This window comes from Lepus europaeus, chromosome 15 (assembly GCF_033115175.1).
Source record: "Lepus europaeus isolate LE1 chromosome 15, mLepTim1.pri, whole genome shotgun sequence".
NCBI lineage: Eukaryota > Metazoa > Chordata > Mammalia > Lagomorpha > Leporidae > Lepus > Lepus europaeus.
This window is the reverse complement of record NC_084841.1, coordinates 48,288,751-48,303,091: the sequence shown is the minus strand read 5'-3', so window position 1 is coordinate 48,303,091 and position 14,341 is coordinate 48,288,751. Positions and strand designations below refer to the sequence as shown.

The 14,341-nt window shown below is 37.8% G+C and overlaps 1 protein-coding gene across 6 annotated transcripts in view; it reads left to right on the top strand.

The window, feature by feature from the left end:
- Positions 1 to 14,341, top strand: part of ERCC8 (ERCC excision repair 8, CSA ubiquitin ligase complex subunit) — a 60,691-nt gene that overhangs the window by 27,954 nt on the left and 18,396 nt on the right. For 5 of the 6 annotated variants that reach the window (XM_062212037.1, XM_062212035.1, XM_062212036.1 and 2 more), the window contains 5 exons: positions 1,938 to 2,019; positions 5,089 to 5,157; positions 6,381 to 6,447; positions 10,578 to 10,678; positions 12,219 to 12,343. In XM_062212037.1, coding sequence (XP_062068021.1) covers positions 1,938 to 2,019; positions 5,089 to 5,157; positions 6,381 to 6,447; positions 10,578 to 10,678; positions 12,219 to 12,343 — 444 coding nt within the window. The remainder of the gene's footprint in view (positions 1 to 1,937; positions 2,020 to 5,088; positions 5,158 to 6,380; positions 6,448 to 10,577; positions 10,679 to 12,218; positions 12,344 to 14,341) is intronic. The other variant, XM_062212039.1, reaches the window with a different exon arrangement.

Below are 14,341 nucleotides of genomic sequence, written 5' to 3'. Positions count from 1 at the left end.
ATGGAAGCTAATGAAAGGTTGTTTTAAGAAAGATGGTGTAGGCCGGTGCCGCGGCTCAGTGGGCTCCTGGCTTCGGATCAGTGCGGTACACCGGCCGCAGTGGCCATTGGAACGTGAACCAACGGCAAAAGGAAGACCTTTCTCTATGTCTCTCTCTCTCTCTCATTGTCCACTCTGCCTGTCAAAAAAAAAAAAAAAAAAGATGGTGTAGTCAGCTGTGTGAATACTATTGATAGGTAAGATAAGATAAGGAGGTTATTGGTGATACTGGAAGAACAGTAGTGGGAATAAAAATAAGATTGCAGCAAGTTGAGAAATACATGGGAGATAAGGAATTAAAAATAAAATCTGTATGTGAAGAAGATAAAGTAAGATTATTGGGAATGTAGGGCAAAGAGGTTTTTTGTTTTTTGTCTAAGGAGGGAGGTGCTTTAAGATTCAGCTTGAACTTTGGTGCTATTACAAATAAGCCGGTGGGGAAGAGGTTATAGACACCCAGAAGATAATCTCTGAAGTGAGATTTCTGGTAGTGTTAAAGGGAATCGGAACACATGTAGGGGAATGAACTTTTTAAACAGGATGGAATCTTTTTTCCATGAAAATGAGAGTGATGAAGAAAAAAGGACAAATAGAAAAAAAATATTTTTGTAGGTTGTTGCTAAGACATTAAGGGAATTCTTGACTGAGTGCCTCCTATATTCTCATTGAAATAAAAGGTTAGATCACCTGTTGTGATTTAGTCAGGATGTTTGTAGAAAGTGGAGAATGTTTGAAGTAGCTGCAGAACATTGCAGAGAATACTAGTGAAATACAGTTGGACTGCAGTCACTACTGAAAGCCCAATTGAAATGAATGATCTTTTGTAGTGACACCAGCCTGCCCACTAGAAGATTTTCCTTCACCTGGTTACAGATTGGCCAAGTCTAGGCTATGGGCAATACCGGCTCCTGGCCTCTTTTTGTAAATAAACTGTTACTGGAACACAAATAGCTCTTTTTTTCCCCTCTGTGGTTGCTTTGGTTCTGCAATAGCAGAGATGAATAGTTGGTCCTCAAAGCCCCTATCTCTTTATGGAAAAAGTTTCCAGGGCCTAGGTAGACACACCTGGCTTTGGTGTGAGAAAGCAACCATTTCAAGTCATCCAGGGTCAAGATCTTGACAAGTGGAAGGATCATGAAAAAGGACACTAGCAATTAACAAGTAGTGAATGTTGGAATCGAAACTGGAAAGGGAAAGAAATGGACACAAGAGACTGATGGGGTCCCAGAGTTTATTCAGATATCTTGAGGATTCTTGCAGGGGAGAGGACAGATGATAGACTGCTGCAATGCATGATGTCAGAGGAGGAGCGTTCTGAGATTGTATGGTGCTGAGAGGCAGGTTGCTGGCTAGACCATCCATGTGGATGCCGAAATCTCCCACAGTGATCAGGTTTTGGGGCTAATGTTGTGGCACAACAGGTTGTGTTACCATCTGCTACACCAGCATCACATGTAAGTGCCAGTCCAAGTTCTGGCTGCTCTACTTCAAATCCGGCTCCCTGCTAATAAGCATGGGAAGGCAGCAGAGGATGGCCCAAGTATTTGGGCCCCTTCCAACCATGTGCAAGAAATGAATGGAGTACCTGGCTTTTGGCTCAGCCTGGCCCAGCCCTGGGTGTTACAACTACCTGGGGAACCAGTACATGAAACATTTTTTTCTCTCTCTCCCTATTTTGTCTCTCTCTGTGTAACTCTGCTTTTCAAATAAATAAGTAAATAAATCTTTAAAAAATAATAAATAAATAATCACGTTTGGGAGGTACTACATCCCTATGTTTAATTTAAATTATTAACAATTTAAAAATAGCTAAAAGTATGGAAAAACTAAATAGAAAATTTATTGCTTTGCTTTTATAATTACAACTTAACACTTTTAAATTTTCTTTTGATTATCAGACTGCAGATGTATTTAATTTTGAGGAAACAGTTTATAGCCATCACATGTCTCCAGTCGCCACCAGGCATTGCTTGGTAGCAGGTTTGTACAAGTTGTCTTTTTTAAATTTTTTTTTTTTTAAGATTTACGTATTTATTTGAAAGAGTTACAGAGAGAAAGAGAGAAACAGAGATTTTTTAATTTTTTTTTAAGATTTATTTTTTTGTTTGAAAGGAGAGTTAGAGAGAGAGAAAGAGATTTTTCTATCCACTGGTTCACTCCCCAAATGGCCACAACAGTCAAGGCTAGGCCCAGCCAAAACCAGGAGCCAGAAGCTTCATCCAAGTCTCTCAAGTGGATTGCAGGGGCTGAGAGAGAGAGGGAGATATGGAGGGAGGGGGATAGATAGAGGGAGAGAGGGAGATCTTCCATATGCTGGTTCACTCCCCAGATGGCCACAATGACTGGGACTAGGCCAGGGAGCCTAGGAGCAGGGTTCAGGGGCCAAAGCATTTGGACCATCTTCTGCTGCTTTCCCATCCCATTAGCAGGGGGTTGGGTTGGAAGTAGAACAGCCAGGACACAAGTCAGTGCCCATGAGATCAGCGCTGTGTCACAGCAGATTAAGTCACAGTCTGCAGCACTGGCATCCCATGTGGGTGCCAGTTCAAGTTCCAGCTGCTCCCCTTCCAACCCAGCTCCCTGTTAATGTGCCTGGGAAAGCAGCAGAAGATGGCTCAAGTGCTTGGGCCCCTGAACCCACATGGAAGAAGCTCCTGGCTCCTGCCTTCAGCCTGGCCTAGCCCTGTCGTTTGTGGCCATTTGGGGAGTGAACCAGCAGATAGATTTCTCTCTATATATTTCTCCTTCTCTCTCTCTCTCTCTCTGTAACTCTGCTTTTCTTTTCTTTTCTTTTTTTTTTTTTTGACAGGCAGGGTTAGACAGAGAGAAAGGTCTGACTTCCATTTGTTCACCCCCCAAATGGCCACTATGGCCAGAGCGCTGCGCTGATCCGAAGCTAGGAGCCAGATGCTTCCTCCTGGTCTCCCATGAGGGTGCAGGGCCCAAGCACTTGGGCCATCCTCCACTGCCCTCCCGGGCCACAGCAGAGAGCTGGACTGGAAGAGGAGCAACCGGGACAGAATCCGGCACCCCAACCAGGACTAGAACCCAGAGTGCTGGTGCTGCAGGCAGAGGATTAGCCTAGTGAGCCACGGCGCCAGCCAGTAATTCTGCTTTTCATAATTTTTTAAAAATTTTTTATTTATTCATTTATTTATTTTTGACAGGCAGAGTTAGAGAGAGAGAGAGGGAAAGGTCTTGCTTTCTCCGTTGGTTCACCCTCCAATGGCCACCTTGGCCGGCGCTGCACCAATTCGAAGCCAGGAGCCAGGTGCTTCCTCCTGGTCTCCCATGCAGATGCAGGGCCCAAGGACTTGGGCCATCCTCCACTGTTCCCGGGCCACAGCAGAGAGCTGGACTGGAAGAGAAGCAACCGGGACAGAATGCGGCGCTCCAATCAGGACTAGAACCTGGTGTGCTGGCGCCGCAGGTAGAGGATTAGCCAAGTGAGCTATGGCGCTGGCCTATTAACTCTGCTTTTCAAATAAATAAATAAATAAATATTTTAAAAATAAAATTATTAAAAAACAAAATCAGCGCCCATAGCAGCTTTACTCACTACACCACAATGCTGGCTCCTTCTTTTTACTGTAATGTATTGAAAATTTCTTCCTTTAAATCTACTTAGGTTTGATATAAATGTTTTAACTGAAATGAAGATCACAATTTTACTTTCTAAAAAAGCAAATATATGCTACAATTTATATTCAATTCAACAGATATTGTAGAAATCAGGCAATGTGTTAGTAAGCTAGGAATAATTGATTAGAAAGCATATTCCTGTCCACTATGAAGTTACTTTTAAATCACCAAAGTTTCAAAGGTTTTACTTGAACAAATAAGGTGGTTTTTCCAGTTTGACACAATAAAATGTGGAAGTTACTTCCTTCTAAGATGATTCAAATTAAACATCCGTTTTTATGAAAGCACCTGCAACAATAACCTTCATATACAGGGTAGGTGTTGGCCTACCTGAATAATTAGGACTGGCCACATCTCACAACCAGGGTGCTTGGTTCAGTGCCCACCTCTGGCTCCTGAGTTCCTCTTTGTTGCTAATGTAGACCCTTTGAGACAGCAGTGATAGGTCAAGTAACTGGGTTCCTGCCACCTACAGGCAGGACTTGGATTGAGTTCCCATCTCCCTTGTGGGCATTTGGGGAGTGAACCAGTAGACAGAAGTGTTTCTCTCTTCCTCTCTCTCTGACTTTCAAATAAATAACATATATGTATATGTGTGTGTGTGTGTGTATATATATATATATGTATGTATATATATATATATATAACATGTATATGTGTAATGTTCATATATAAGGAAGAATAAATGTTTTTGTGTTATCAATTCCCCGATTCCATTATTTCTTTGTATTATGTGAATCTCTTTGCCTCTTGACATCAGTTACCTACTTCATCTATAATGAACAATTTGTTTTTGAAGTCTTTCAGTCTGTGTCCAGAATTTCTGTGAATCTATTACTAGTGACTGGAAATATATCATTAACTTGGAAAAACTAAGCTATTGAAATAAAATGATGTAATGTGATAAGGTGGTATGAAGTTATATAAATTTAATTTTCTATCTAAATTTTCTATTTTTTATATTGTACTTTAGTTACTTCATATACAAAGGGATTTCAGAAAGTTCATGGAAAATGTGTGTTATAAAAAAAAAGTATGGATTTCAAAAGTTTTTGTGCCAAGATTAAGCTTAATCTTTTAATTCTACTTTTTCACAGAACTTTCTGAATCTCCTTCAGGTAGTTATCAGGGAAACCCAGGTATTACAGACTACCTTTGTAACTTCTTGTGAATCTACAATTATTTCAAAATAAAAATTAATGTAATAACAGTTCTGTTACTAGCTAGGTATAGCCATATTAAAATATGATTTCTAATAAACATTTTATTTTAAATCATTGGTGTTTATTTTTATATTACTACATGGATACAGTGAAAATGTCATGATTTCTAATGGTTGTCTTGTTTCTTTTTGTAGATAATTTATAATAAAATTTTCTTAAAATGCTTTTGTTTTTGTTTTTGTAGTTGGTACTAGAGGGCCGAAAGTACAACTTTGTGACTTAAAATCGGGATCCTGTTCTCACATTCTACAGGGTATTTTTTTTTTTTATTTGAAACAACTACTACTTTGAGCAGACCATTCAATAAAAAGAAACATTATTAACAATGTATTCTTTGTAAGTGACATGACTGATGTATTTTGTGCTATTTGTTAAAGTCAACAGGGAAATAAAGGTCCTTCTGTGCATTTTTCTTATAAAACTGAACTATTGAAGAGAAATTTATATATGCACAGTGGCTGTTGGGGAAACTCAAAGGATATAGGAAATAGATCTAACTCAAAACCTTGTTATTTCTACATTTTAAGAAAAGTACACCAAGGAAACTTACATCATTACATTTATGTCATGAGCATTGTTTAATTATTGTCTGGCTAATAAGTTAACATTGTTATTAATAGTTAGCTGAATTTTTCCTCGAATATTTTAGGAAAGATTGAAATGATGCTTTGATAAAGGTATATTATTTAAATTGTTTTTACTATGCTTTATCAATATTAAATTATCTAATTCTAAACAATGAAAAAATGGAACATTGTTCAGGAACACCAGGAATCTTCACAACCTTAATGGAAAATATACATTACCCTTTAATTCCACCTTTCCATGAACATTTTAAAGTCACCTCAGATACATTTTTTTATTTATCTCTGAGAAACATATATTAAATGTATCAAAGGAATTTGGTGAGATGGATAGCATTTTTTTCTTACATTATCATGAATTTTTATTAATGCAAGCTATGCAGATGAAAAAATCTGGTTAAGTAAAAGTGTACTAAAATATTGAAATCCCTTATCCTGTGAACTTATAACCTGTGCTCTTTAGAGAAAAAATTATGTAAATTTATTTTATGACCAAAAATTGAAGTGCTTTATTTTTATTATAGTTTTATAAAAAATGTAAAGCTTTTATTCTTTAAAATGTTTATTTTGTGTGTTTTATTGCTATGACTTTTTGTTATAGAGGTAATTAATTGAATTTGAGTCAAATGGATTAACTGATGCTGGATAAGAACTGTATTTAAAAAGAAAAAAACACTTGCTGAATTGTTATTTCCGAACCACAATCAAACCTTTTATAATAAATGGCCGTATGTTAAGACTCCTCTATAGACTTTACATTAGCTCTTTAACAAATTATTATAAATATTTAATATGTAGTCCTATTTTCATGAGAATCATATAAAATTATTAGCACTTTGCCATATGATTTTTCAGAAATTTTGCAAGACTTTTCATACAGTTGTTTTTGCAGGTCACAGACAGGAAATATTGGCAGTTTCCTGGTCACCACGCTATGATTATATCTTAGCAACTGCAAGGTAAATTGCAATTTAAATGGTTTTGAAGTTAATGTTAGTAATTAATGAATATTTTTAAACTACATTTATGTAAGATACATATTTTAATACATTTAGTTGCTAGCCCCATAGAAATAAAATATTAAATTGAGAATTATAACTCATATCATCAAAATAAATCTTCCTTTGTATCATAGCTAGCCCTGGCTATCCATCTTGATGATGTTCACCTTTTAGAACAAGGAGAAAACGTGAGAATCTATGTAGTAATGCAAATCTGTAAGCACTACTGGTCAAACAACTATTTTGTATCATTTTGCACACAGAAGTATAACACTCTGTTCATTTAAAAATACTAGAATTTTTATTCATTTTTTACTAGCCAGAATTATTTTGCATCTGATACAACACATTCATTAACTCAGGAAGAAAGATAAGAAAAGTTTAATTACTTAACAGCTATAGACCAAACCAAAAAGGCTTCATTCCACATTCCAGATTATATGTTAAAACCATGACAGAAAATTAGAGAGCCAATCCCCAGGCACCTTGCTTGCTTACAAGCTCAGCCAAGCCAAAAGCAACAAGTACTTCTCCTTAATGTCTGTCCTCCTGGCCCAAAACTTCCCCTACTTCTTGTTATTTCACCCCTCTTATCTATAGCAAACATAGGGTCAATGTAAACAACTTGGGCTTTCTCTCCCCCAATTTTCATTGAAAAATGCTCTTGGCTGTTGGTCTGGTGGAAACATTCCCAATTGCTGTCTAGCCTTGTTTCAGAAGTTGCAGGAACTGGTCCCAGGACCTGGTCCTTTGCTGACTAGGATCTGTAACAGCTCAATAAGCCCTTTGTTTTAGACATTCCTTGGTATCAAAAGTGTTAGTTTAACATCCTGTGCCAAGAGTTGTGCTAGAAACACAGAGTAACCAGTGTTCCAAGAAGCTCATAATCTTGGCATGAAGGATATAGTTAGAAAATGAGTACTTACTCTTGCTGGAAAATGCGTTATTAGCAGTACATTTTTGTTAGGTATAGTATAGGATAAGAAAGCAGCACTTAATATAAAAGAATCAAAAAGTTTTGGGGGATTTTGTGTGTTAGAGGAAAGAATATTATGTATTTATATACTGTGGAGAAAGCACCAATAGAAATAGTGAAGATCAGAGCTTGTGGCATGTGCAGCAAGTTAAGTTGCTGCTTGTGTCGCCTGCATCCCATATCAGTGCCAATTTGAGTCCTGGCTGCTCCACTTTTGATCTAGCTCCCTGCTGATGTGCCTGGGAAAGCACTGAAGATGGCCTAAGTGCTTGAGCCTCAGGAATCACATGGGAGACCCAGATGAAGCTGCTGTCTGTGGCCTGGCCTAATCTGGGCCATTGCAGCTATTTGGAGAATTGTATCAGGAGCTTGAAAAGACAAGAAGATAGTATCAAGGGTAGTATAAAGAAAGGGGACACTTGATTACACATGTGGAGGGCACTGTGATTCTAAATGGAAGGAGGAAAAGGTAGAAATGAATATAGTTAGGTTTGTAGCTGTGGCAGAGAAGCTTGAGAAATTCAAACCTAGTGGCCTCTATTGTTCTTTAATGGAATAGGACTTGAGGTGTTCTGTTGAAAGTGAGAGGATGGGGATACAATTTTTGAGGAAAAAGCAAAGATCTGAAATAACAGATCAATTGGAAGAGATGTCTGATTCATAGCACATAGGATTGCTAGGTAGATGTGCACAGTTGAAGGTGTACTAAGCCACAGAAATCAAAACATTAACAATTTTTGGTGTTTAAAAGAAAGTGCCTCTTCGTCTGAAAATTGTTGAAGTCATATGTGTAAGGAAGGAAATAAAATCACAGAAAGACTTGTAGGGTGATCAAGGGCCTAATGAGATAGAAGTATCAATTTTAGGGTAAGAAAATTCAGAAATAAAAGGGATAGGAAATAGTAATAAAAATCTTGATACAAACATTTTATAAAGCTTTTTGTAAAAAAGTTATTACAAAAGCTACTTAATGCTAGTTTTATAAAGATCTATGTATTTTTTAAAGAATTATTTATTTCAAAGGCAGAGAGAGAAATATCTTCCTCCACTGGTTCACTCCCCAAATGGACACAATGGCTGGAGCTGGATTGGTATGAAGCCAGGAGCTGCTTCTGGGTGCACTTCCCACTTGGGTGCAGGATCCCAAGCAAGTACTTGGGCCATCTTCCACTGCTTTCCCAAGCCATTAGCAGAGAGCTGGATCAGAAATGCAGCAGCTGGGACTCCTGCTACGCCACAAGACCAGTAGCCCCGAAAGAACCTTCTGTTAATAGTTTACAGAATGTGATGTTGACATTTACAGTTTCTGAAGTACAGCAAGGTCTAGAATACAACTGTAGGAAGACTAGTTGACAAGATATGGTGAGGAGACGTGCTGGGTATGGATCCCTGCTAGGGTGTGTTTACATTGTTTGTGCTTAACTTAGCTTTCTTTATATCATAGAGGAGGTAAGAAGCTTTTAGTTCTCAGGATACCGTGGAAATTTGAATCAGAAACAGAATGAATCTTTCAGTGTTGAGTTGGACATGCCCAAATCTAATCTGTTTCAGAAGAAACTTATACATTCAGACTGATCTCATTGCAGACATTTTTTTCAACTGAAAATAAAGAAAACTGACCTGGAAATGGGAAATACTAACTTTTGGCTGACTATTCCAGTGGACAGGTTTGATAGCGATCTTTGAAAAGAACCAAGCTTACAGAAATGAATAAACTGTATGAATACAGGTTGAGCGTCCCTTAGCCAGAAATCTAACATGCTCCAAAATCCATGCTCAAAGAATTTTAGATTTTAGAGCATTTCTCACTTCAGATTTTGATTTTTCAGTTTAGGGTTTCTCGGCTGGTAAAGGCTATGCAAATATTACAAAATATGAAACTCTTCTGGGTCCCAAATATTTTAGAGAAAGGATACTCAACCTGTATATTAAAAAGAGATTTATAATTTTTTCGTTCCTGGCTGCCAGAGGATATACTGCCATCATAAAGAACACAGTAACTCTCTGGACAAGGGAGTTCATGACCAACCAAATACTTCAGAGCAAAACTGTGGTCATGGATGTCCTTCACCCCAGGAGGGCAATAGTGCCTAACAGAAACGGGGAAAACTAGTCAAGTTGTGCAAGACCACATCAAATTTCATCTTTGTGTTTCGATTCAAAACCCATTTTCATGGTAGCAAGAAAACTGGCTTTGCCGTACTTTACAATTCCTTTGATTATGCAAAGAAAAATGAACCCAAACTTGCAAAAGGGCCTTTATGAGAAGAAAAAGACCCTAAGAAAACAGCAAAAAGAACGCAAGAACAGGATGAAGAAAGTCAAAGGGCCTGCAAAGGTCAATGTTGTTGCTGCCAAGAAATGAGCTTGAGGAACATTGCACAATATATATGTATAAGGAAGCATCATGTAGTTCCCCATAATTATGTATAGCTTTTATATGTCTGTCCATCAGTTAAACTGACTAGGGGCACATAGATTGTGAGCATTTTTCTTTAGGAGTAGAGCCTAAAACTGACATGTAATTATGGTTTTGCCTTTTTTCACTTTTTTGAAAGAAAATGAAAATAGGCATCTAATTACTAAGCAACATTAAATATAGTTCTCATGTAAATGCCAAAGATTGAGTATAGAAAACCAAAGGAAAGTACTTTGCTCTCATTATTCACTTCACTCTCATTTTTTTAATTAGATTTTTTAGAAAGCACCAAACCCATGCCAAATGGATCTTAAGCAAAGTAAAATTAGTTAACTGTTGATTTTTCTGGACAACGTTTGAATAACTGAAAAGATGTAGTAACACACAATACTTGAAGCAAGCGTTAAGCCTGTGTAGCCCTTCGGGGACAAGATGCTCATGTCTTTAAAAACAATAACATCAAAAGCAGAAGAATTTTGTCCCATGGTCTGAAAAACAAAAGTTACTTTTTTGTTATTTTTCACTTATTTGTGCTATTGTCACCTATTGAATGTTGGCTTAAAAGGCTTTTTAAAAGTACAACCCAAATGCACAAATACATTTGTGCTAATTAGGCCTTTGTGTGTCCAAATGCTGGAAAGGTAGGTGACTATCCTAGCTACATATGTCAATATAACATTTATCTCCTCTCAGTGCTGACAGCAGAGTAAAGTTATGGGATGTGAGGAGAGCATCAGGATGTTTGATTACTCTTGATCAGCATAATGGGGAAAAGTCACAAGCTGTTGAATCAGGTAATGAAGAATGCATTAATATAGAAATATGATAGTTGATAGTTTTATACTGAAGATTTTTAATGTAATAAACTTACATTGACAAATTGCAAACTTTATGGTTTTTTAGAAAGATATTTCACCATATACTAAATTACCGTTGTCTTCTTTAAGATAGAAATAAGTATAGCAGTTTAAGTAGCCTCTTAATTTTCCAATGTAGAAACTTCTCTGGTTAACTTGCTTTATTAATTTTTTGCCCGCAGTGAAGCTAGCTGTACTGATTCAATGGCACTTAGAAAGCCACAGTAATCACAGAAGCAGTAACATTTTCTGCCTTTGTGTCAGTATAAATACTGCAAGTTGTAATAAATATGTGACCATGTACCTGAATTACATTTTTACAATAAAATTTAATTTCTGTGTAAAAAATCTGATTCAAAATTAACTCTGGACTAGAAATATATTATAATATACTGTATGAGGGGCCAGCACTGTGATGCAGCAGGTTAATGCCCTGGCCTGCAGTGCCAGCATCCCATATGGGTACGAGTTTGAGACCCGCTGCTCCACGTCTGACCAGCTCTCTGCTGTGGCCTGGGAAAGCAGTGGAAGATGGCCCAAGCCCTTGGGCCCCTGTGCCCACATGGGAGACCTGGAGGAGGCTCCTGGCTCCTGGCTTCCAGTTGGCACAATTCCAGTCCTATGGCCAACTGGGGAGTGAACCAGTGGGTGGAGGACCCCTCTCTCTCTCTCTCTCTCTCTCTGCCTGTCCTCTCTCTCTCTAACTCTGACTTTCAAATAAATAAATAAATATTTTTAAAAAGAATAAACTGTATGAAACCTGTGCTTGCTTTAATATTTTAATTGAATTAGGCTATTGAGAATTATGCTTTCTCAAACGTATTCATTTTGAAAATGTTACAATTTTGATTGAGACTGAAATAGTTATATTTTCCCTGTTAAAGTCTTTTTTAATAGGCAACAGTAATCTTACTGATTATTTTTTTTTTAAGATTTTATTTTTATTTATTTATTTGAGAGGTAGAGTTACAGACAGAGGAACAGAGAAAGGTCTTCCATCCGCTGGTTCACTCCCCAAATGGCCGCAGTGGCCAAAACTGAACCAGTCTAAACCCAGGAGCCAGAAGCTCTTCTAGGTCTCCCACGTGGGTGCAGGTGCCCAAATACTTGGGCCATCTTCCACTGCTTTGCATAGCAGAGAGCTGGATCAAAAGAGGAGCAGCTGGCATACAAGTGGCGAATTAACTTGCCTTATCACAATGCCAGCCCTGATATTACTGCTGTTAACAGTCCATAGAATGATTTTTGATAGAAATAGAAACATTGTATAAGAGGAAGAAAAGAAGTTTAATTTAAAATTTTAGTGTTAAGCTGTGCACGGAATTGAATTTGAAAGCACAGCTTGCTTGCCATAAACATATATATACGCATACATACATACATATCTATATCTATATATATATATATATAATGTAATCAACATGTGTATTTTAAGTAGTTCAAGTAGTTATCCTTTAATATATGTTTTTCTTTACAGCAAACACTGCTCATAATGGGAAAGTTAATGGCTTATGTTTTACAAGTGATGGACTTCACCTCCTCACTGTTGGTACAGATAATCGAATGAGGCTCTGGAATAGTTCCAGTGGAGAAAACACACTAGTAAGAGATTTTTAAGTACCTTTTTGTATGTAAATTAAAGAAATGAATCTGTGACACGTACTTTGTTTTCCTCTACATTTAACTTCACTTCTTGCTGTTGACTCACAGCTCTTAAAATGCATTCTTTTATTTTCCCACCATGTGATCTAGTAATTTTCAACTCAAGACAATCCATGCCCACTACTCCCATACACATTCCCTATACTTAGTATATGCTCACTGCTCTATACACTTCCTGTTAGGAGTGTATCATATTGTTTGGGTATGTTAGAGAAGAATGAAAGACTGAGAACCACTGCTATAAACTAAAGTTAGAAAGTTAAGTGGTCAAATTTTATATTAAATGCTGGAATAATTGTGTTTTGAAGGTACTGGAGTCTTAAGTGGCAGTTTCTAGTGCTATTTTTATGTTTGTTACAGTCCTTGCCAGATGTGTTACTGTTTGGTAATTTACAGGGTAAACTGCTAGAAGTTTGTAATCTGATAATAATAATAATACATGTATTATTTATATATAAATTATATTATCTATATGTATATTATTATATTTGTCTTATATAACAAAGACTGTACTAACATATAATTAGTATTTAATATATCCACTGTAGCATATATGTCTTTTTTTAAAAAAAAAAAGATTTTTTTAAAGGTTTATTTATTTATTTGAAAGACTTAAGAGGCAGAGAGAGAGAGAAAGAGAGGTTTCCATCTGCTGGTTCACTCCCCAAATGACCACAATGTCTGAAGCTGGGCTGATCCAAAGCCAGGAGCCAGGAACTTCTTCCAGGTCTCCAATGCAGGTACAGGGGTCCAAGGACTTGGGCCATCTGCTGCTGCTTTCCCAGTCCATAGCAGAGAGCTGGATCGGAAGTAGAGAAACCAGGACTCTAGCCAGCACCCATATGGGATGCTGGCAATGCAGTCAGTGGCTTTACCCGCTAATGCCCTGCAGCAGCCCATATTGTCTTTTTTTTTTTTAAAGAGTTATAGGCAGTGAAAGAGAGAGAGAGATAGAAAAAGGTCTTCCTTCCGTTGGTTCACCCCCCAAATGGCCGCCACGGCCAGCTCTGCGCTGATCCGAAGCCAGGAGCCAGGTGTTTGTTCCTGGTCTCCCATGCGGGTGCAGGGGCCCAAGCACTTGGGCCATCCTCCACTGCCCTCCCGGGCCACAGCAGAGAGGTGGACTGGAAGAAGAGCAACTGAGACTAGAACCCGGCGCCCATATGGAATGCCGGCACCACAGGCGGAGGATTAACCAAGTGAGCCATGACACCGGCCCTGCCCATATTGTCTTAAACATCACATCAATACTGTGATGGTAGTTAGCATTGTAGTACACATTTTGCATATGAGGAAAATAAAACATAAAATGATGAGGTAACCTGCCTGAATTTATATAGCTAGACAGCTATGGAATTTGACTGTAGACTCCACTCTTACTATAATGCTAATTGCATCCACACCGCTTAAAAAGCATTTATGTAAGTATTCATAGTAACCATTGCTATTATTTGAAAAGGATATGGCTTCACACTCTTGAAAGCAGTTGGGTAAACCCCAAAGTCAAAAGTTGATAATACTAACAGGGTGGAAATTCAGTCCAGTCCTTAGGTCACTGGGAGCATGCTCTTAGAAAGTAGATCTCATAAGAGGCTTGGTTATAAAAGCAGAGTCAGGCCTAGCTGCTCTTTGTGCTTCATGGTTCACCATATGATGGTTCTTCTGCCCACATTCTGCCAAGTGGTGGAACCAGGGAGGCCCAGGCTAGGACTGTGAATCTTTACAACCATGAGGCAAAATAAATTTCCTTTCTTTTTATAAAGCTAGTTTTCTCAGGTATTTAGTTACAGTTACAAAAAGCTTACTAACACAATCATCCTTTCTAGTTAATACTTCTCTTTCAGATTAACCTAGGTATCACTTTTTTGTTTTTTAAAGACTTAACTTATTTATCTGAAAGTCAGAGTTATACAGAGAGAGAAGGAGAGGCAGAGAGAG